The sequence below is a fragment of the Garra rufa genome, chromosome 15 (assembly GCF_049309525.1).
Source record: "Garra rufa chromosome 15, GarRuf1.0, whole genome shotgun sequence".
In the NCBI taxonomy this organism is placed as follows: Eukaryota; Metazoa; Chordata; class Actinopteri; order Cypriniformes; family Cyprinidae; genus Garra; species Garra rufa.
The window spans coordinates 32,547,584-32,570,999 of NC_133375.1; the positions used below are offsets into that span (position 1 = coordinate 32,547,584).

The following is a 23,416-nucleotide window of genomic DNA, read 5'->3' on the forward strand; positions in this document are numbered from 1 at the left end:
CCCTAGTTGCGTTTAGTATGAACAAGCTTGTTTGGTTGTCATAGAGTTTGTTTGTGTTTTCCTGGTGTGTTGATAAGAAGCTCTTTGTATGGGATTGATAAGTGACTCGGCTCTTGTTTTTCCCCCTACTTCATATCACATTATACACAGCAGGATGGCAGCATGCCCTTCTCAAGTGGCCAGGACGGCTTCTCCAAGTTCACCATGGACTTGGTGCGTCAGTACATGAAGGAGGAGGAAGTTAGAGCTCAGCATCAGAGTTCTCTGCTGCGTCTGCGTCAGAAGGCCCTTAGAGAGAAGACCAAGGCTGAACTGGCCTGGCTTGAACACCAGAAGAGGCAGGAAAAATGTTCATTATGATTATCAGGATAAAAAAATGTTAAAAACAGTCAAACCAAAATTAATTTAAACACCTTCAAAATTTCTCACATTATCAGTTTATTCGTGATAGTTTAGAAAATGGTTATAAAATATGACAGGAACTTTTAAGTTTATATTTTTATATCAAAAATATATCTGGTGTCTGAATAATTTTTGGTTTCACTGTACAAGTTGAAATCAGAATTGACCTTACCCCAAACTTTCCATAATATCTAATAACATTCCTCTAAAATGTTCATGACCAAATATTTGTCAAATGTTGACAAATGTATTGAAATACATATGTCTCACTCTATATTCCCTACTTGATAACTTACAACTGTTCAAAAGCATCATTAAGATATTTAAAATGTTTTTGAAAGAAGTCTCTTATGTTAATGAACGCTTCAATAATTTAGTCCAAAATACATTAAAAAGAGTAATATTCTAACATTATTACAAGTAAAAAAAACTGTATTTTATCACATTTTAAAATGTTATTTATTCCTGTGACCACAAAGCTGAATTTTCATCATCATTACTCCAGTCTTCAGTGTCACATGATCTATTAGAATTCATTCAGATATGCTGATTGGGTGCGCAAGAAATATTTATTATTTTCAATGTTAAAATCATTTGTGGTTTCTAAACCAGAGGATTCTTTGAAGAATAGAAAGTCCAAAAAACAGCATTTATTTAAAATATAATTTAATTATATATAATTGTTTGTAAAATTACTTTACTATTACTTTTGATCAATTTAATGCATCCTAGCTGAATTTAAAAAAAAAACTGTGCCCAAATTTTAAACAGTGGTGTACGTCTCATAACTGAAATTAAATATCTTGTGATATGTTTTGGTCAACTTGCACTGTTTTTTGTAAGGTAAATCTCATATCTTGCAATAGAAGCCCATACATTTAAAGACAGTAGTGTGATCAGATTTAATTTGTTGAACTGTAGTGACATGCTCCTCATCTCCTTTCTTCTCCACCAGGCGTCTCAGAGATAAAGGAGAGGACGATAAGATGCCACCGCTTCGTAAGAAACAGAGAGGCCTGATACTGAAGCTACAACAAGAACAGGTAACAATCAAATGTGGATTTATGAAATGATCTCTAGTGAGCTACACTTGCAGTTGAATGTATAAGAAGTCAAATAATCATAATAGAATTACTTAAAGGGTTAGTTTACCCAAAACTGAAAAATTCTGTCATTAAATACTCACCCCCTATGTCGTTCCAAACCTGTAAGACCTTTGTTCATCTTCGGAAAACAAATTAAGATATTTTTGTTGAAATCCGCTTTCTGACCCTGCATAGACAGCAATGGAACTACCACCTACCATCAGTGGTTCAACCTTAATTTTATGAAGCTATGAGAATACTGTTTGTGTGCAAAGAAAACAAAAATAACTACTTTTTTCAGCAATTTCTTCTCTTCAGTGTCAGTCTTTGATGCGCGTTCATGTTTACAAGCAGAGGAATGCACACCCCTGCAATGTAGAACTGTCATTTTTGCATGAACTAACCTTTTAAAATGTAGTCATGTTTACAGCACAGAAATAAACGCTAAAATGTTGTTCATCCCCAGGCGGAGATCAAACGACTGCAGGAGGCCAATAAAGCAGCGAGGAGGGAGAGACAGCTGCTCCTCAAACAGCAGGAGGAAATCGAAAGGATGAGACACACAACACTCAAACTCAAAGAGCGGCTCAAGAGTGCTGACACAAAGCTGGTCAGTCCTCTGAAAGATTGTAGTTTAGATTGGGTACATTGAGATTTTGAATAAATTCTTTCATTGATGTATAGTTAGGATAGGACAATATTTGGCCGAGATACAACTAAATATTGTGAAAATCACCTTTTAAAGTTGTCCAAATGAAGTTCTTAGCAATGCATATTACTAATCAAAAATATATTTACAAAGTATCTTCATGAAACATGATCTTTACTTAATATCCTAATTATTTTTGGCACTAAAGAGAAAAATCGATAATTTTGACCCATCTAATGTAATACATATGTAGTTCATTGAACATATCACACTTTTTTTTTTTTTTTTTTATGAAACATCTGCAGGAGTCACCTGTATCAGGTGTGGCAGAGGAGTCGGCTCCGCCCAGCGTGATTGTGACAGACGGAGAGACCCGAAGCCCCTCCCCCATGTCTGTGTCTGGCAGTGAAACCAGCAGCATCATGCAAAAACTGAAAAAGATGCGCTCTCACATGGACGAAAAGTAAATAAACCTTCACGCATGTTTCTATTTTACTCTTATCTTTTCCCTCTTCTGTCCTCTCAAATAATGCATTTGTTTGTAATGAAGAATGTTTTGTGCATTTGATAATATAAACCAAACTTTAATGAAATTTAAGCATTCGCTATATAGTGCAACCTCTATCAAAAAGACCAAACAAACAACGTATGTTTGTGTACTCAAAGGCGATTTCTTATTTACGACTGGCTAATGCTACTAATAACATGCATTCGTTTTCTCGAGGTTCGCCTGCAGCTTGCTGACATGTTGTGTGACATTTTAAAGTGTTTGTTTATTTCTGTGTGCACAGTGTTTGGTTTGAACATAAGCGTGCTCTGTGTAGGAAAACACCCCTCTCCCTTAATGAACGGAGGAATCTTTCACATCTAAAATAGAGAGCAGCCTTCTTATGCCACTAGTAAACAGGATGTACATTCTGCCAGCCAGATTTCTGAAACAATCGGCAGGTCATGAGGTTTCTCTAATACGTTTCATAACCTCCACATGTTCTCTAAATGCTTTGTCCATTATGTGTGATCTCATTCTCCCACATTCAGCCACTCAGTTCTCGCAGTTCTCGACAACAGGTTCTTGTTTACAATGATATGAGGGTCGTCCCATTGTTGAGAAACTTTTTTCATAGCACTGACACAAATATTTTTGTCCTGGGCATAAAATCGGTACACGGAGGGAAGGGGATTTCACGCTTGTCTGATTCAACTAATCACATGCTGTGTTGCGATTGTAGCACCGTTCACACACTTCTGCTCACTTTCTAGCTCTCACTAATAGCATGATGATCTCTTTTGTGTAACTTCCAGCTGTATTTATTCAGTACTCGTCCGTATAAACACTTTATCCTGCATCTCATTCAAAGTGATTTGTAATCCAGTCAATGCAGCTCTTTTTGTGAAAGCAAAGATAATTGTGATTTGCATTGTTGTCGTCTTCCCTTTATTTAGTTCACTTAATAAATTAATGTATTTGCCCTCTTTTATCACAGTGGAATTAGCAGAATTAGTCATTCAAACATGCCTTCATAGAAAAAACAACTTGTTAATTTCACAAAGAAATGTCTGGTTCATAAATCTAGCATAAACGGTTGTGTATTTCTCACAAAATATAGGGAGATCTAACATTTTTTTTTAAATACATTTATAATACCATTATGTACAGTTGAGGTCAAAAGTTTACATGCACCTTGCAAAAATAAGAGGGATCATACAAAATGCATGTTATTGACCTAAATAATATTTTTCACATTAAAGATGTAAAGAGAAAATAATAGTTGAATTGATAAAAATGAGCCTGTTCAAAAGTTTACATACACTTGATTCTTAATACTGTGTTGTTGCCTGAATGATCCACAGAGGTGTTTTTGTTTTGTTTAGTGATAATTCATGTTTTTTTTTTTTTTTTTTTTTAGCATTTTTGTGTATTTGAACCCTTTCCAACAACGGCGGTATGATTTTGAGATCTATCTTCTCACACTAAAGACAACTGAGGGACTCTCATATGCAACTATTACAGAAGGTTCAAACATTTACTGATGTTTCAGAAGCAAACACGTTGCATTAAGAGCCTTTGAATTTGAATATCGGTGTACATTTTACTTATTTTGTCTTCTGAGAAACATGTAAGTATCTTCTGTAGCTTCTGAAGGGCAGTACTAAATGGAAACAAATATATTTAGGCAAAATAAGAAAAATGTACACACATTCATTCTGTTTAAAAGTTTACACCCCAAGCTTTTAATGCATCATTTTCCTTTTGAAGCATCAGTGAGCATTTGATCCTTTTGTAATGGTTGCGTATGAGTCCCTCAGTTGTCTTCAGTGTGTAAAGATGAATCTCAAAATTGTACAGTCATTGTTGGAAAGGGTTCAAATACACAAAAATGCTGCAAACCCAAAGAATTTGTGGGACCTGAAGAATCTTTATGAAGAACAGCGGACAGTTTAACTGTTCAGGACAAACAAGGGACTCATGAGTAGGGTTGTTCCGATTCCGATACTAGTATCGGAAATGCCGCCGATACCACAAAAAAATCTAGCATCGGAATCGGCGAGTACTTGAACCCACGCACCGATCCGATACCATTTTCTTAAGATATGTTATTCCCGCTAGCAAATCAGAAGCCAGTTCTTCTTCGCGGCTCAGAATGCAAACAGTGTTGCCACAAACAACCACTGTTTAGAGCAGCGAAGAAGAAATACAAATGTGCTAGCAGTTTGTCCGCTAAAACGGCGGCATGTCTCATATGTAGGGCTTTATGATTTCTGCGATGCAGAAAACACGGACGGAATCGCGGAATCCAGTCAAAATGGAATTTACAGTTTAACGCGGAACGTCACGGAATTTGTCAAAGTTTGATGCATTAATCAAAGGTAGTTCATTACACTTAAATCAAATCGTGATATGGACTAATATTAAGCCAAAACCGACTGTTTAAATATGAATTAATGCGTGGTTCTGTGTTAATGAATTGTACAGGCGCGTGGTTTGTTTACTCCTTGTACTGAAGCGCGCGGGACACTTGCGGTAATATTAAAGGGCTCCAGACTGTGACCAATTTTTCTGCCAGTGTTACTAATTTTCGTGAGCGGTCACACTGGCGCGACCACCGCGTTGTTTAACTCATAAGCTCTGCCATTTCGGTCTCAGATGAGAAACATAAAATGGCACGCGAAACGGAAGTGAAACTAACACGACACGTTTGAGCTGCTCAGCGCTGACCGTTTATCAGCTTGGACTGCAATGCAAACAAACTTGCACAAACCCCGAACAGCTTTATTCGGGAGCCAACGTTGATTTTGCAACACTGTTACTGCTGCGAGATGCAGTGAGGAGCATTTGAAAATGCCGCACAATGAATAAGGTTGCTGCGAGATCTAGTGAGAATCTTTCAAATTCTGGCCAAAATTCTCTGTTATAAACAGGGCTGATGTACGTCAGAAAACCAGATTAGTAATACTAACTATATGAAAAAATATTACTGTCAAATGTATGTCATATAATAAAAATACTCTAGTTCACTGTATATATCACTGTATATTTGTTTTATTAAGGAATAAGTCTGAAGCACACAATAAAATAATTTATTAGTATTATCTACAGCTGTATTTACAATTACACACCCAGGTATCGGATTAGTACTCGGTATCGGCCGATACCCCGAGCACAGTTATCGGAATCGGTATCGGGAAGGAAAAAAGGGTATCGGAACATCTCTACTCATGAGCAACTTTCACTAAACAAAAGCACAGGTGTTTCATTCAGGTAGCAGCACAGTATTAAGAATCAAGTGTATGTAAACTTTTGAACTGGGTCATTTTTATAATTTCAACTATTTTCTCTTGTGGATTAAATGTAAACGTCTTTTATGTGAAATCTTATTTAGGTAAGTACTAAATAAAAAAACATACAAATGCATTTTGTATGATCCCTCTTATTTTCGTAAAATAAATAACATTTTGCAGATTCTGCAAGGTGTATGGAAACTTTTGACCTCAACTGTATATTCACAAGTGTTCACAAATGTACTTGTGAATATTAAAAATTTTTTTATCTTTAAAGGTACTTTAATTGTGTAATCCATAAAAGTCTTAACGCCCCTAAAGATGATTAATTTATAGAAGACTGAAATATGACACAGGTGTTTCTGACAATTTTGTGAGACTCTCTAGACTGCTGTCTGGAGGAGATAAATGTTTCCAGGCTGCTTTGAAGGAAAGCTTGTAATTACTGAGACCTTTCATCTAACACTTCAACTTTTCAAACACACCGTGTCTTTGATCATTTCTGACAGTTTGACTTGATTGTAAGTATAACACTAACAGTAGTGGCTTGTTAAGGATTTGCAGCATGTAGTTAACTGGTTGATGTGTGCACAGTAGTTAGAGAAAAATAAGGATACACATGTTTACACTCTCTCTCTCTCTCTCTCTCTCTCTCTCTGTCTCCATATCTGTGTGTTTTTCTTATCTCTCTGTCTCTGTCTCTCTCTCTTCTATTGTTTCGTTCTCTCCAACTCTTTTTGATTTTTGACTGTCCTCTCCTCTCTTTCTTCCTTAGACACTGTTCTCCTGTCCATTATTTCTTCTCTGTCTTTACGGCTCATCACTGGGCCTCTCTATCTGTCTGTCTCCCAAAACTCCACCCCAAATTCCAGCTTTTTATCTACAGCCAGTTGGTCAGGTACAGTTACCCACAATCCTCCTCTCTCTCTTCCCGTCCCTCCCTCCACCCCCTCTCTCAGCACCTATTTCCCATGGAGCATGCTTTTGTTCATCCACTGCCATGGGTGGGTGGGGGAACGTTTGGTGGGGATATAAACAGAAAGAGGAATGCAGGGATGAATGGATGAATGAATGAATGGATGGATGAAAATGAACTGGCTACACCATGCTGAAATAAGCTGATTCTTTGGCTAAAGCTAGTCATAGTTATTTATCTGACTGGGGAAGATTATTTTTTATTTCTAATGATTTACCAAAGTCCTTTCTGATTGGTTTTTGAGCCTTTATTTGCTTAAATGTTTTGAAAATGATTACCGTCAATCTCAAAGCCAAAGATTAGACTTGTTTGAATCATGGTGGGTTAAAAATGAGTGATTTCTGGGTCTTGCGTCTTTTGTCTCTGTGGTGTGATCCTGTCAAATCCAGTCTTTGCCTTGTTTGCTAGTCTGTTTTGTATTAATATGTAAATGTAATTTATATATGGTGAATCTCACGAAATGTCACATGTCCACATTTTACATTTATTCAAATGGGGAAAAATAAAAAGTCTACTTTGCATACATGAAGCCTGTTTTTTTTTTTATGACCTTCAACATTTTTTGCAACATTATCTTCATGACAGTTAAGATTTTTGCATTATTTCTTTCATTTTTAAATTTGTTTTATTTTATAAGTACATTCTCATTACTATAAAAATAAAAAAAAAGTAAAAATTGCATTACAGAAATAAGGGGGGTTGAATTATTAAGCAACTTAATTGTCATGAAAATCACAATGCAAATAATCTTGATGATCTTAAATACAAGGTTTATTGTCTTTTTGCAAATCTACTTTTTTTCCTGATTTGTGGTAGAATACAACCCCAATGACTTTCGTGAGCTTCAACCATGCACCGCACACAAGCGTCTCTGTTAAATCAGTTCTTGAACTTGGTATCGTGGTGAGTGGAGACCGGGAGGAATATCTCTTTTCAGACAGGCCGGGCAGACTGATATATTATATGCTTCTGAATAATGCTAGTTTAGGACTTCTTCATCTGCCCAATGGCCACAGTAAATCTTAACTCCAGCCCCTGATTAAATAAGTGTAGCCCGCGATGAGCTAATGAGTATATATGACTGAGGCAACATAATAGAATTTATGGTTAGATGAAGATGGCCGTTGTATTCACGAGGCAAGACGATTGCTTTTAGATAAAGCCATCTGTTTTTCTCTAAGATGTTTTTAATTATCTTAAACCTCAATGAAAAAGCCAGGCGGGTTTGATCTCCTAGACCAAAGTCATGATGCATGTAGGGTTTTTTCTGAAAAAAAATGACCTGCCTTTAGTGGAGCACAAGTTTTTACCTGGTACAGCGTGCTAAGAAAGATAAATATGCTATAATATTGAGTACATGAGCATTTGAAATGCTAATTATTCAGATTTCATTGTACTGTGCTTTATCATGTCTGAAAACTATGCATTTGTATTACCAAAGCATTATTTATGGGGGTTTTTTTCTGACTGAAGCAAATATGCAATCAAATAATTCCTCTGCAGGATTGCACTTACAGAGACAAAAGCATAACACTGTTTGTCAAACCTGGGTGAAACCTGTGTGTTTCAGTTTTTCAGGTGGTTGTCTCAGTGTGTGTCACCCATGAGCTATATCAGATGCATGAGTTTTACCCTGATAAAGATGTTAAAGCCACTAAAGGGCTGTTTTCCCTATTTAAAATGAATGCAGGTCTCCCAAGTGGAGCGTGCCTGTTTTGGGAAGCATGTTTTTGAGTGTGAATGCGTGTGTGTATGATATTTTGTGGGGTGGACATCCTTTGCAAAAGAGACTTATCTGGTGTTTGAAGAAGGTTGGTGAGTGGTGGCATTATTTGAACGTTTGCTTTGCCTGCTTTTGTGGTGGTCTGTCCTCAAATCGTGTCACTTTGCTTTACACAATCTTGTTCTCCCCCTTTTTCTGCCTTTTCTGTCTCTCTTTTTGTCTCTCTCACTCTCTGCCCTGTAGGTTTCTCACTAAAAGGGAGCAGCAGTTGATGCAGAGGCGCAGACATGCCGAGGAACTTCTTGAGTGGAGGGAGCGGCTAGACGCGGAGGAGGCCGAAGTGCGCCGCATGGAGAAACAAGCTCTGGCGGCCTGGGAAAAACAGCAACAGCCACGCAACAGAACACCACTGCAGCAGCGCAGTGGACAAGAGAGTCCTACAGGACAAGGTGAAGAGTGTTTCCAGCTGGGTTTCCATCCAAATTTGTGAATTCAGCTTATAGACAAAATTGGAATATCACATAAAACATTTGCGTAGAAGCATTTTTCCATCCAACGAGTCAAAGAAAACGTCACTTCCTGTTAATCTGGCACTAAAAATCACTAAGAAAAGTAGGAGCAGCAACTGAATATAATAATTTTTCATATATAATAAATTACTTGCGCCTCTGAGAGAGCAGACGGAACGCAATAAATGCAGTCACTGCTTTCGGAAGCGAATGCATGTTTGGGAAGTCTTGTAAGACAGGTCTGGGAGGCAATTATACAGAAATACTTTGACGTCAGACTTTTCTCAGGCATTTCAGAATGACCTTAACATTTCACATGCTGTGCAATTTGATCGGTGCGCTGGTTAGTCATGTTATCCCATCCCATAGCACAAAGTCAAATGACTTTTTGATGCGTCTGGAGGAATTTATTTGCAAAATGTATTTTCACAATTTAAAAAACCATCTCAAGCGAGCGTGTAAATTTTTTTCCTTTTTTTTTTTTTGTTAATATTGGCGTTTACATCACTATTTTTTGATGGGATACTTCAAAATGCACATAAAAACAGTGTGATGGAAACATAGCTATAGGGAATTAAAGGCAGTGATATTGAAAATCTTTTAAAGAACGGCCGTTTATGCACATGAGTAATTGCTCAGTTGTACTCCATCTATACTAATGTTCAAAGGAAATTATTTTTATTTAGCAAAAATAAATTAAATTGATCAAAAGTTACAATAAAGACAGTGTTGCAAAAGACTTCTATTGCAATAAATGCTGTTCTTTAAAAAATCAAATATATGACCTTGGAGCACAAAGCCAGTCACAAGGGTCTTTTTTTTTTTTAATTGAGATTTATACATCATCTGAAAGCTGATAAATAAGCTTTCCATTGATGTATGGTTTGTTAGGATATGCCAAAATTTAGCCGTGATACAACCATTTGAAAATCTGGAATCTGAGAGTGCAAAAAAGTCAAAATATTGAGAAAATCACCTTTTAAGCTGTCAAAGTTAAATACTTTAGCAATGCATATTACTAGTCAGAAATTAAGTTGTTATATTTATGGTAGAAAATTTACAAAATAAAAATTGATCATTTGACCCATACAATGTATTGTTGGCCACAAATATACCTGTGCTACTTTAGGTTTTGTAAAAAAAAAAAGTAAAAATAATTAAAAAAAAAATATTAGCAGCACAACTGTTTTCAACATTGATGATAATAGTAAGAAATGTTTCTTGACCAATTCAGCATATTAGAATGATTTGACCACAAACTTTTGAACGGTAGTGTAAATATGGAAATATGCTTGTATTAGGTTGTTTTTTTTTCCTGTGACAGTGGTAAAATCACTATACAGCATAGCCTCTTGTTGCTTATTAGTTTATCATGGCTTGTTTCCACTGAGCTGTACGGTATGCTACGATTCTGGATGGTACACCCTGATCCACCTTGCGTTTCCACCACCAACAGTACCCTTACTTGATGGCGTGGTGTAATTCACGTTTTCAGTTCAATTGACGTTTATGTGTATAACGCTGTTTGCGATTTTCACAGTAAATTAAAGTTTCTATATTATATTTAGGAGTAGTTCATCAGTGGTCACTATGACAAAAAATGTACATTAAAAACCATGCAGTTAGTTAATGACATACAAATGGTAAACACTATTAACAACGATTATGTGGCGATCAAACTTACAGCAAAATTTGGTCGTTTTTAATGTTGGTTTAGAGTTGGCATCATCTGAGGTCCAGCATTATCTCATCTTAGACCTTCGTAAGGGTTGGACCCAGACTGAAGCTTGTGTAATTACTAGTTACCTAAGGTTGCCCATCCTGTGGCAGAAACAGAAGCTGGAAAGTAGCAGTCGTCGTCATTGGAAACAGAACATACTGTACTGAATTGAACCATACCGCTCGATTGGAAACAAGCAATTAATGTGCTCTTTTCAGCCCCTTGAAAGGTTTTCCACTGTTTATTATCATGTTTACTTGTTTTAAAAGTCAGTGCATCACAGTGTTAAAGCAACCATTATGAATTAAACTGTTACATCTTGTGTATCTGAATGCATGTTGTTGCAGAAGCAGGCAGTGAAGATGACTCCCCAGCATTGTCCGTGTCCAGTGTGCACACAGATTTGTCTGTTCCAGAGCAGCTTCCCAGCCCTTCCTCAGACCAACCTGTTTCTGAACTCCACTCTCCTCATCGGGGTAGCAGCCCTGCCCCTGATAGCCTCTACTCACCTGAGTTTAACGCCACAGACAGCAAACAGGTGAAAACTGAACCTATACATAGTGACAGAGCTTTGCTGAAAAATATGTTTGCTTCTGCATCTGTTTATGTTTTTGACTAATTCATATTAGAGCAATTATTGTATATTGAGCACAGAGATAGGCAAAGTTGTTTGCATCTTACAAGTTGTCTACCATTACTTTAAACAGCGTTGATTATAGCTCTCATTGGTGAGTGTGGTTTACATGTCCTGACCTTGGATCCCTCTTCCTGTATGTGTTGCAGTCTCCTCCAGAGAAAGCCAGCCTCAGCTCTCTTCGACATTCAGACAGTAGCCGGCCTGGCACTGTCACTGGCACCAGTGGAAGCAGCAAGATGCAGGTGCGCTCCAGCTCCAAGACCAGTGAGGCCCACACCAGTGACCCTCATTCGGCCACTCCATCCGGTAAGATGTATTCTTCTCCCAACAAACTTTGGAAATGATCTGGATTTGCTCTATTAATGTAATGTAGACCGGTTTTCTTTAAAGACTGAAACATTTAGATTTCTCTTCTGCTTACCAAGCCTGCATTTATTTGATCCAAAATACAGCAAAAGCAGTAATATTGGCTGACGTGGGTGTTTTTTTTTAGCATGATTACTCTAGTCTTCAGTGTCACATGATCCTTCAGAAATCATTCTAATATGATTTGCTTGTAAAAAAAAAAAAAAAAAAAAACATTTTTTATTATTATCAATATTTAAAACAGTAAATTCTGAAATAAAAAGCTTTTGTAACATTATACACTATACCATTCAAAAGCCTGGAGTCAGTATAAAGTATAGTCAGTATATGTTTTTTTTTTTTTTTTTTTTTTGGAAAAGAAATTATATAAATTAACACTTTTATTTAGTTTAATTTCCAATTTAAATTGGAAAAGTGATGAAGGCGTTTATAATCGTACAAACGAGTTTCTATTTCAGATAAACTCTTCTAAAAGTTCTTCTGAACTTCTATTCATCAAAGAAACCTGAAAAAATTCTACTCAGCTGATTTCAACATAATAATAATAATAAATGTTTTTTGAGCAGCAAATCAGAATATTAGAATGATTTCTGAAGGATCATGTGACTGAAGTAATAATGCTGAATGCTAAAAATTCAGCTTTGGAATTACAGGAATAAATTACATTTTAAAATATATTCAAGTAGAAAGCAGTTGTTTTAAATAGTATTTTTACTATTTAAAACAACTGTTCTACTTGAATATATTTTACAGTTTTACTGCTTCTGCTGTACCTTGGATCTAAAAAAAATATAGGCTTGGTGAGCAGAAGAGACTTTTAAAAACATTTAAAAATTTACTGTTCAAAAACTTTTGACTGGTAATGTAGTATTTAGCTCTCTTAATCCATGCAATCCATGATCTTTTTTTTACGCACTTTATTTATTTTTCAAAATCATAGTTCTTAATTTGCTACATACCTGGCATGTTAATTTATTTTATCCTTTACATCTTTACTAAATTGGATATATGAATGCAGGAAGAGGAACACTGTCCCAGCAAAATATAATGCTCTGTTTATCTATGTGTGTGCACTTCCCTGGCTCAAACCGCTTAGTCATGCTATAGAGTCACAGATGAGTCTACCTACCTTATATAGATGATCTGTCTAAAAGAGAGACTGTGATAAGTGAAATTGTTCTTCTTTTAGGTTTAAAACATTGCCTTTTCCTAATATTTAAATATTGTACTTTGCCCCTTCTGATTTTTATGGAGATTTTTAGTGCCATATTAAACATTTTTAGAAAAGACAGTGATTTGAAAATATTATTTCTTTTTGTACTCTTTCCTCAGAGACCACATCTGATCAGAGTGATATTGAGAGCCGTATTCGCGCCCTCAAGGATGAGCTCCGTAAGCGCAAATCTGTGGTGTACCAGCTTAAGAAAGATCAAAAGAAGAGACAAAAAGAGCGACTGAAAGCTCAGGAGGCGAGTCTGCTGAAACAGTTGGAGGTTGGCCATCAACACCTTTCTTATTCTCCTATTTGTGTGCTTTTCTTTTAAAGAAAGCACTTGTCTTATTGTATTCTTTTGCTATATTTGCTGAAAAAAATGTTCAGTATGCTGTATTTGTTAATGTTTGTCTTCCTCTGATTCCTCAGTCGTATAATGACTTTATTCAGAAGACCAAGGCCGAGTTGAGTAAAGAGCCAGACAGCACTCCAGCTACTAAACCCCAGATTAAAACACCCACGTCAGCCACCGAAAAGCCTCGGATAAAACCTCCTCCGCTTCAGAGGTCAGCCTTGACATTTACCAATAATTTTTAAGTTACTCTTCATTTTGAGTTTTTTTTTTTTTTTGGTCTATTGTATAATTCCTATAACTTTTGGTGCATGTTTTACTTTATAGGCCTGAGACTAGCAAGAACTGGAAGATCGTCACAGAATCTGAGAAATCAGAGACTGTGCCCACCGAGACGTCAGCAGATAAAGGTGCAATGCCTTTTCTTAATGTTGACATTAAGAATATTGATTCAGACCAAATTACAACTATACATAATGTTAAAATTGTATATTTGTTTGCAGATGATGTGGCACTATCAAAACTTCATAAACATTCATCAGAACATGATGACATTTCCTCAGATGAAGATCCTCCTACAGTTACTCCAACTCCAATTATGGGAAGTCCAGAACATATGGACGTTTTGAGGAGCTTGCGTAGTCCAGAGTATCCAAGCCACCCGTCAGAAGATGTCCGCTCAATCAAAGAACATTCTGCTAGAGCAGAGACCATTGATCTCCTTTCAGAAAATGAGAGTGTGGTCACTAGCCACAAGTCAGGTATTATGGAGGAACTGGAATATGCAAAGTCAGAGGGTTCTGAGAATGACCAATCTGACCAGCACTCTCACCCTCTGCTTAAACTGGATCTTGGACTTCAGCTTCCTTCTCTGAATGACATGAAACCCAAATTTGAAGAGGAAAGGTTGTCTGAGAAGGATGATTATAACAAGCCAGCATTTCAAGATTCTGCAGATGCTGGAGAGGGTATGAGATTTACTGATTCAAATGCATCTCCTGTGGTGAAATCAAAAGATATAGACTATCCTTCAGCTGAAAAGACTCCTACAGCCAAAGATCGCTCTTATACCCCTGACTTCTCATTGCCCAAGAGGGAGGATTCACCAAAGATGAAAGATACACAGTCACCCTCAGGTGATGGCTATAATGATGACTTTGAGTCTTCCTTTGGGTCGTCATTCAAGGAGGATAATCATGAATCAAAGCCTACATCACCCTCTGCCCCAGAGCCCAAAGAAAAATCTGTTAAGTCTCCAATGTACAGCAGTGAAGAAGAAATTGAAGAAGAACTAAGTGTCCGATCAGGGAGTACTAATGGCAGCTTTCAAACTGAAAGTCATGCAGATCTCAATAGCCTCGGTAAAGGCTCCAAAGAAGACACGGGCCCTTCACCACAGCCCCAAATGCCAATTTTGCCTATAAAGGACGAATTGCCAAGCTTCTGTGTTGGAGACCGGGTTCTGGTGAGTAATATACAACCAGGGACACTAAGATTCAAGGGACAAACTAACTTTGCCAATGGATTCTGGGCTGGGGTTGAACTGGATAACCCTGAGGGAAGTAACAATGGAACTTACGATGGGGTGGTGTACTTCGAGTGTAGAGAAAAACATGGTATATTCGCCCCACCAGACAAAATCTCTAATCTTCCAGAGAAATTTGAGGCTAGTGCAGACACTGAAGATGAAGATTCTTCATTTGACGACCAGCCAAATAATAAAAACAAAGGTTCTGAGAAACAATTAGAGCACAGAAATCTGCTAAACAAAATAAAAGAAGAAAAATCTGACCTAGATTTGCATCCTGAAACCAGAGAGCCTTTGGATGAGCACGAAAAGCCATTGGAACTTAACATCAAACAGCTTTCCACAGGGCAAAGCACCTTTATTAAATCTCAGCATAACCTGGATTTTAATGATATTGACTGCAATATCATTAAGGACTGTGACAAAAGTCAGCACACAGTGCCTAACGGCGGAGATAGGGACATCATTCTAGAATTCGAGGATGCATCTGTTGATAATGTTGTTCCATTGCTCAATAATTTGGATAAAGGGACATCTAAAAAACAAAAGCAGGAAGAGGAACCAACAGCAGTCATTTTGGACCTCTTGGTTGAGGATGAGAAGTCCAGAGTTGATGGTCATCAGAAATCCACTGACATCTCAATTGAGGAGGCCAGTCTTGATAATAGAGAAGACTTGAATAACAAAAGGGCTTTGACTACCCTCGCAGATAAACTCGTGGAGAACTACTTAAGTGATGCGGTGAAGCAATTTCAGAAGATCAAGAAAGACAAAGAGGAGAAGCTATCAGCTGCTAATCAGTTGAAAAGAGACTTCATCAATGAAGATGATGGACTTAGAAGCAACAACTTTAAGTCTCAGAGCAGATCTAAAACAAAGACGGACAGTTTCCGCACCTTCTTTGATGATGATCAAGAGGAACTTTCATCTCCAGAGCATTGCAACAGACCTGTAAGTGACTTTGATGATGATTTATCTAAAGACCCTATAGAATAGATGAAATGAGAAACCAGTTAAAAACCCAGTGATTTATTGATATAAAGTGAATGATTTACCCAACAAGCTGATAACATTGCTGATGTGTATTGCTTAAGTTTACATTTCCAACTGTATTGACAAAAATCTAGGGACTGATGTTACCTTGGAACCTTCTTTTTAGGCCTGCAGTGTGTTGCAAAGTTCAAAGCGAATGTGAAGATAAATCAGATCTTCTCTTGAAGGAAATTGTAAAGAGGTGATCTTGATGAGTGTTAACTATGCTTCTTCAACAGGAGAGCCCTGTCCTGGGTACGAGTGGACAGGAAGAGCTAGCTAAACGTCTGGCAGAGCTGGAACTGAGCCGTGAGCTCTTCGATGTCCTTGGTGATGATCAGGACTGGTTCGATGAGGACTTTGGTCTCAGTTCGCGAAAACAACAACAGAAGCAAAAACATCAACAGCAGCAAGATGGGGTTTCTAGCTCCTTGAGTTTGGGTGCGGGGGAACAGGTCAAAACACCGCCCAGGCCTGAACTTCCCGTCCAGATGAAGCAACCAGAGGAGCCCGCCATGATTGTTCCTCACACTGTCCAGGAGGTGGAGAAACTGGTCATTGCTGCTACTCAGGAGATCTGGAAAAGCTGCAAACTGGGTCATGGTAGACCAAGTCTGACTGGAGTACCCAAACCTCAACCCTCTAATATTTTCCTGGAAGGAGACTCCGAAGCACTTGACCTCGAGGCTCAATGCCAACGAAGCTACAAACTGGTAGGGATTGAGATGCTGTCATTGAGGTGTTGTTTGTTTAAAAGATTTTTGTAAGCATTTCAAGGAAGATGAGTAAGGTTTGCTGTTGTATTTATTTATAGGCTGTCTTTGATTTATCATGGGAGGTCATTCAAGACATCTATGCAGAAGATCCAAAAGTTGATCAGCCACAATGGATGAAGCCACGTCGCCTTAATTCAAACTACTTCCATCGGGTGAAATGCCCCAATGACATCACAACAGTCCAGGTACGTAAGAAATCGATACTGTTTTGAAGTCCCCATAAAATCAAAATTGAAGTTTTGATTGTTTTTTGGTATAAATGTGTTAGTCTTAAGGGTATCTATAAGCTAGTGTGCTCCAAAGCAATGACAAAATTCACATTTACAGGATATAAGCATTCAAATCTTACTGTCTCTCACTTTCGCCAATATGGATTAACAATTTTGATTACATCATCCTACACTCATAACTCCTAAACTGTCAGTCGCAGGCTCAAGTGCCTTATGTCGTTGGAATCCTTTGCTCATGCCTGGCAAAATTTTCAGGTATTTTGGATTTTTGAAAAACTTTTGCGAACTAGTCCTAGGTTTTTCACCTAATCGGAACCAAACCAGTGCAGAAAGATTCTCTTGAGAGTAAATATCAATAATTATCAAAAAAAAAAAAAAAAAAAAAAAAAAAAAAAGTTGAACTTTTGACTCACCATAGGGATGCCAAAACCTTCAAAAGGGGCAGGGCCACTTTTAATAAAATGCCTATAACTCATGAATGGAATGAGATCTCTTCGCCAAACTCAGAAAACTTATGTAGAAGCTTACAAAATTTACGGAGCTTTGCCATTTGGTGGCGCTACAAGAGGGAAAAACATAAAAATGACTATACATACATAACCATTTGTCTTATCAACATTAAAATCACTGAGCACGGTCTTGGTTCAAAGTGCCACAAGCGTCTACAAGGACATTTCTCAAAAAAATGGCCACCATTGGCCGATGAAGTTTTAACACCTATTAGACAAGGTTAATGGAGGTCGATCGGAACGAAACTCAATGGGCCTGCTCGTGGCCCAAATGGTATGTGAGAAATTTGAAATAAATCGGTACTGGGGGGTGACACCGCGTTTTTCCAAAGGCATGAACGATTGTACTTTGCACGTTTTTTCTCACATACACGCAGTCTTTGTATCATATAATAAAACTCCTCATTACAGACAACTTTACCTTTAGAAACCTTGCTGTCAATCAAATAATTTGTTAAATAATTGAGAAAATGTAAAAAAACTACTTTTGCAAACTAGTCCTAGGTTTTTCACTTAGTCTGATAAAAAGCACTCCAGTACAATTCCCTGGACTCTCTAGGTCAATAATTTTCAAAAATTTCGAAATTTAACCTTGGGAAAGCTATACGGGGTCGTTTAGAAAAGGGCCCTGTCCAAATTTACCCAAAATCCTATCTATAAGTCTAAAGGAAAATTCTAAACTTCACAAAACCTGCTGAGCACATGCGTCAGATGATTCTAAACAAGCATTATGTGAAGTTTTATGAAGTTACAGGCTTGCTAAATGTCTTTTTTCATATGTGCTTAAATGTCTTAAAGCACTTGAACCCAGGTAATCGCTGCTTGCAGATATATTTATATATCGTATTTTATTATATATAATTTGTGTATTTTGTTTATTCAGGAATTTGTCACCACTGAAGTATTAAAGTTGTGTGGTCTAAAGAAAGAGCAGAACCAGAAAACAGACTGGCAGAAAATGATCAAATTTGGACGGAAAAAGCGAGACAGAGTCGACCACATTCTAGTAAGTGAATTAAACCTCACATTCAGAATACCGCTGTCTGAAATTGCAAAACTTGCCAACCATGTAACAAATCAATTTTTAAATACTCTACTTATAGACTTGTCCAGACATTTAAATACACAAGTCATTAATCACTCTTCAATTTCTAGGTCCAAGAGTTGCACGAAGAGGAAGCCCAATGGGTGAACTATGACGAGGATGAACTTTTTGTAAAGATGCAGCTTGCTGATGGGATTTTTGATGCCTTGCTAAAAGACACAGCTGACGTTTTAACCCAAATCCAAGAGAAGAAGTCCAAAAGAACTCTTTGATGCTGTACAGAGAAATGTTTTAGGTACCTTCTATTAAACACAAAATGGAGGATTCGGGATAAAATGACATTCATTGAGGAGTTCCCTTTCAGTCTGCTTGTGCGGTCCACAGAAAGTCGTGGACTCAAGATCCAAGGCCATAACACCTTGTCAGAGGTCTGACTTGTCATGGAGATGTTCATAATCTCATCTGGGAAGTCTGATGAACTCAGCTCTTGATGGTCCGGTGTTAATTGTAGCAGCTGTTTGGGTCCAGATTCCCCATACTGTGTCTGTTCATCATTGCTGCTAAAACTGGCTCTGCCATTCTCAAGTCTTATAATTACACAAGGGTCAGATCAAATCAGGACAGACCTATGGACTTCAAGACTTGTTTTTATTCCCAATTAGATTGTATCACAAGAAATACTTGTTTTTTTTCTTCCTTTAATTCTATTAATTTATTTTTTAAGTAACATTTGAATTTAAAAGTAACATTGGAAAGTGTTAAAAAAGAGATTATTTTACCATTGACATGATTAATTGCAGAACTAAGCACAATACGTACAATTTGAATGTTGAAATGGCAATACAGTGTAAAGGGATTTAATGGCAGATAATGTTGAATGCAAAATATGTAAATGATATTTAAACCTTCTCGTAATGGTTTTGTAATGCTCCGTACTGGCAACACCTGCTACAGTTACTGGATGCCAAAAGATTAAATTGAACTATATGAACTGTGCTAAACACGGACATGCTGGGTTCTAGCCTTAACATTTGCCTTCTATCCTATTCATTTTTAAGTGCCTCCATTGTTGCGTTTGCTCACGCACGAGCGACTTTTCCCCGGCCTTTCTTTGACGGTCGATAACAGTCCTTTTTGGCTTTAATCTGGTCTTATTTCTTCATAGCTGGACAAACCTCTAATACTGTAAGATGTACTTTTCTGCCTTACTTTATGTACCCTTCATCTTTTTGAGAACCTTTTTGAAAGTACATTTTTGTGTTTTTATCAGTGGCACAAGGACACGTTTGTTTACTTTTAAACAAGGCGCTTTACTCATTGTGTACCTTTCAGAGGATCCGCTCAAGGGCTCAGCAAGTCCATCTCTGTTATCCACAAATACTGTGATGTACATATTTGTTTGTAAATCAGTCACCATTACAATCCTGGTCATCATAGTGTCTTATGTGTATAATTAGCTATAACCAGCCCTGCCTCGCCTCTTAAAGCTGTACTTCCTGAGCCAGTCTGTCCGATAGTGACCTGCAGCACCATTGTGAGGTTAGATCTAGAGTATTGTGCCGTGTCTGTGGGTTAAAACTTCATCTATGCAGCAACGGAGTCTCTGATACCCAGCATCAGTCGCTCATCCAATAGCATGTCTAAGTATATAGGTAACGGAGATCTCTACCTCGTTTTGAGAATAGGCTACTACTAATAGTGTTTTTGGCTAATGCGTTCAAACTTTTAACTGTGGGTGGGGACATTAGGATTTGTGTGGCACAAGTGGTTTGATAATCAGTTTCTACTTTTAAATTGGTAGGCCGTAGAAATGTTTTGCATCCCGTAAGTGTATGTGTATTTATAATGATGTACTGTGAGTGACAGAGGTGCACTTGAAGACTTGTAAATTGTTTTACCCGTTGTAAATAGAGTCGATGCCCATCTCCTGTGAGTGCACTCATGGAAGATTGCTGTGAAAATGGACGTGGTTCCTTTTGCTTCCATGTACATATTATAGATATATTTGTTAACTCAACTGATCCTTTGGAAATTGTAAATAAAGATCTAGTCATTTCTCAGTCATAACATTTGCTGTGAAATCTGTTCACTTTTGGTATTGCAAAAGTGATTTTATGTTGCGATTAGGCTCCTGTTTTAGCCTCTTAGCACTGGCTGAAGCAAAAAATGGTTAGTACACTCTTAAAAATAAAGGTGCTTCAAAAGGTTCTTCAGGCTGCCATAGAAGAACCATTTTTGGTTCCACAATGAACCATTTAGTCAAAGGTTCTTTAAAGAACCATCTCTTTCTTACCTTTTTATAATCTGAAGAACCTTCTTTCGCCACAAAGAACCTTTTGTGAAACAAAGGTTCTTCAGATGTTAAAGGTTCTTTATGGAACCATTTAGACAAAAAGAGTTCTTCTATGGCATCGTGAAGCACCTTTATTTTTAAGAGTATAAAAGGAGATGTGCATGTTTAAATACTATTTAAACCCCAGTTTCGTTGTCATGTTCTAACACGAAACATTAAATTATACACCAAAATATAATTAAACTTGAGCAGAATAAAGATTAAGGTCATGATAATTACACTTTGTAGTAATAATAATAATTTGAATGTCAAAGTACATTTAATTCATGCATTTAGTAGACACTTTTATCCTAAACTTCTATCCAAAAGCAAATTAGTCAAAGGAGCCAAGAATATTCATAATATACACTACCAGTCAAAAGTTTTGAACAGTAAGATTTTTAAGGTTTGTTTCAAGAATTTTCTTTAGAATCATAGAAATTAATACTCTGATTTAGCAAGGATGCTTTAAATGATAAAGACATTTATAATGTTATAAAAGATTTCTATTTCAGATAAATGCTGTTCTTCTGCACTTTCTATTCATCAAAGAAACCTGCAACAAAATCTGCTTAGCTGTTTTTATCGTGACTGGAGTAATGATGCTAAAAATTTAGCTTTGAAATCACAAAATATATTCAAATAGAAATCAGTAAATAGTAAAATATTTCAAAATTGTATTGTTTTTGCTGTAGTTTGGATCAACTAAATTGCAGGCTTGGTGAGCAGAAGAGACTTTTAAAAACATTAAAAATCTTACTGTTCAAAAACTTTTGACTGGTAGTCTACAATGCTAGATTTATTTGACAAACTGATTAGGAAGCGCAAGTACAGCAGAAAATTAGCAGAATATCTCAAAATTATTACATTGTATAATTGTAGTTGTTGGATTCAGTCAAGAAAGCCAAGACCTTTGAGTTGGGAGAAGGGGTAAACAAACATTTGTAGTATAATTTTGTTAGACACTAGTTCAACACATTCAGTAGTTCTTACAATAATAAATAAATTAATTCATACATTATATTTGAGCTTTTAATGTTGATGGGACAGCAAAGTGTACTGTAATATTTGTGACATGTGCTTTGTGTAAAATGTCGGTTTTACCCTCTAAACATGAACCAATGTCACTCTCAGTATCAACATTGAATTAAAGTTTGCGTGGGTGGAAAGTGCCCAGTCAGAAACTTTGGACAAGAGGCACATATGCAATATGTCAATATTTGAGCAAAGGGTGATTCTAAACAAATGGATCAAGATGTCAATACAGACCTAGGGAAATGACCAAACCTACTCTGGCTTACATAGGTCTAATAAAAAAATCCAGAGAAATATGTCTCAAAATTGTTGTTTTTTTAATTATTTGTGGCGACAAAAAGATTGATGAATGGAATGAAAAAAAAAAATGGATCTGGTACTTTAAAGCATATGGACGAATGTGATTACTTAATGTGATTAATTTAGCTAAAAAAAAAAAACATTACACATAGCATCCCTATATGGAAGCCCATTTCCGCCAATGAATAAAAAATAAAAAACGGTAATTGCGACTTTTTATCTCAAAATTCTGACTTAACTTGCAATTGTGTTATAAAGTTAGAATTGAGAAAAAAAAAAGTTTGCTTCACAATTCTGATTTTACAACTCTCAAATTTTATATCTTTTTTTTTTATATCTCGAGTTTATATCACATAGTTTAAAAAAATAAATTCGGAATTGCGAGTTTATATCTCACAATTCTGACTTAACTCGCAATTGCATGTTATAAAGTTAGAATTGCAAAATGTAAAGTCTGTTCTGAGAAAAAAGTCTGAATTGTGAGTTATGTCGCACAATTCTGACTTTACAACTCACAATTGCGAGTTTATATCTCACAACTTTGAATAAATTTTTCAGAATTGTGAGTTTATATCATCATTTTGACTTAACTCACAATTGCGCGTTATAAAATTAGAATTGCGATATATAAAACGAATAGTTCCGGTTCTTGATTCTGATTGGTTGAGCCGTGTTAGAAGCTGTTGTAAATTACACTACAAACATACACCTTTGTTTACTTCTCTGTGTTGCTTGGTAACCACTTTGTTGCAACCACAACTGTTTCTGAGGAACTACATTGTTTGGTTGAAGATTACTGTTTTTATTTATCTCATTACGCTTTATTTGCTCTGCTCTGGAATAACCGTTTTATAAAAGCAATAAGCCCCATGAAGCTGTGGTTTACAGTGAATTTATTTACTCCACTTCGCATCGTGCCTAACAAAGCCCCTTACACTGTAAAAAGTTTTCACCACTTTCAACTTAAAAACTTAAGTTTAGCAGCTGCCTTAAGTTTTTAAGTTAAATCAGCTTAAACCTACAAGTTATTTTAACTTATTACAATAAAAATGAGTTGATTTAACTTGTGAGTTTAAATGACTTAAGTTAAGCAGCTGCTTTAAAATGTTAAATCAACTTAAGTTTTTAAGTTGAAACTGGTGAAATCTTTTTACAGTGTAGCTGTCATAAATTCACTGTAAACCATGGCTTCTTGGGGCTTACTGCTTTAATATAAA

The 23,416-nt window shown here is 36.7% G+C and overlaps 1 protein-coding gene across 1 annotated transcript in view; it reads left to right on the forward strand.

Annotated features, from left to right (window-relative positions):
• cep350 (centrosomal protein 350) overlaps nt 1-22,193 on the forward strand; it is a 44,252-nt gene extending 22,059 nt beyond the window's left edge. Inside the window, exons 23-38 of the mRNA XM_073819220.1 lie at nt 151-338; nt 1,358-1,445; nt 1,954-2,097; nt 2,442-2,599; nt 6,692-6,814; nt 8,859-9,064; nt 11,192-11,382; nt 11,628-11,787; nt 13,180-13,340; nt 13,490-13,626; nt 13,740-13,822; nt 13,916-15,891; nt 16,212-16,685; nt 16,787-16,933; nt 18,371-18,493; nt 18,643-22,193. Coding sequence (XP_073675321.1) covers nt 151-338; nt 1,358-1,445; nt 1,954-2,097; nt 2,442-2,599; nt 6,692-6,814; nt 8,859-9,064; nt 11,192-11,382; nt 11,628-11,787; nt 13,180-13,340; nt 13,490-13,626; nt 13,740-13,822; nt 13,916-15,891; nt 16,212-16,685; nt 16,787-16,933; nt 18,371-18,493; nt 18,643-18,804 — 4,521 coding nt within the window. The 3' untranslated portion in view covers nt 18,805-22,193. The remainder of the gene's footprint in view (nt 1-150; nt 339-1,357; nt 1,446-1,953; nt 2,098-2,441; nt 2,600-6,691; nt 6,815-8,858; nt 9,065-11,191; nt 11,383-11,627; nt 11,788-13,179; nt 13,341-13,489; nt 13,627-13,739; nt 13,823-13,915; nt 15,892-16,211; nt 16,686-16,786; nt 16,934-18,370; nt 18,494-18,642) is intronic.
• The last annotated feature ends 1,223 nt before the right edge of the window (nt 22,194-23,416 follow it).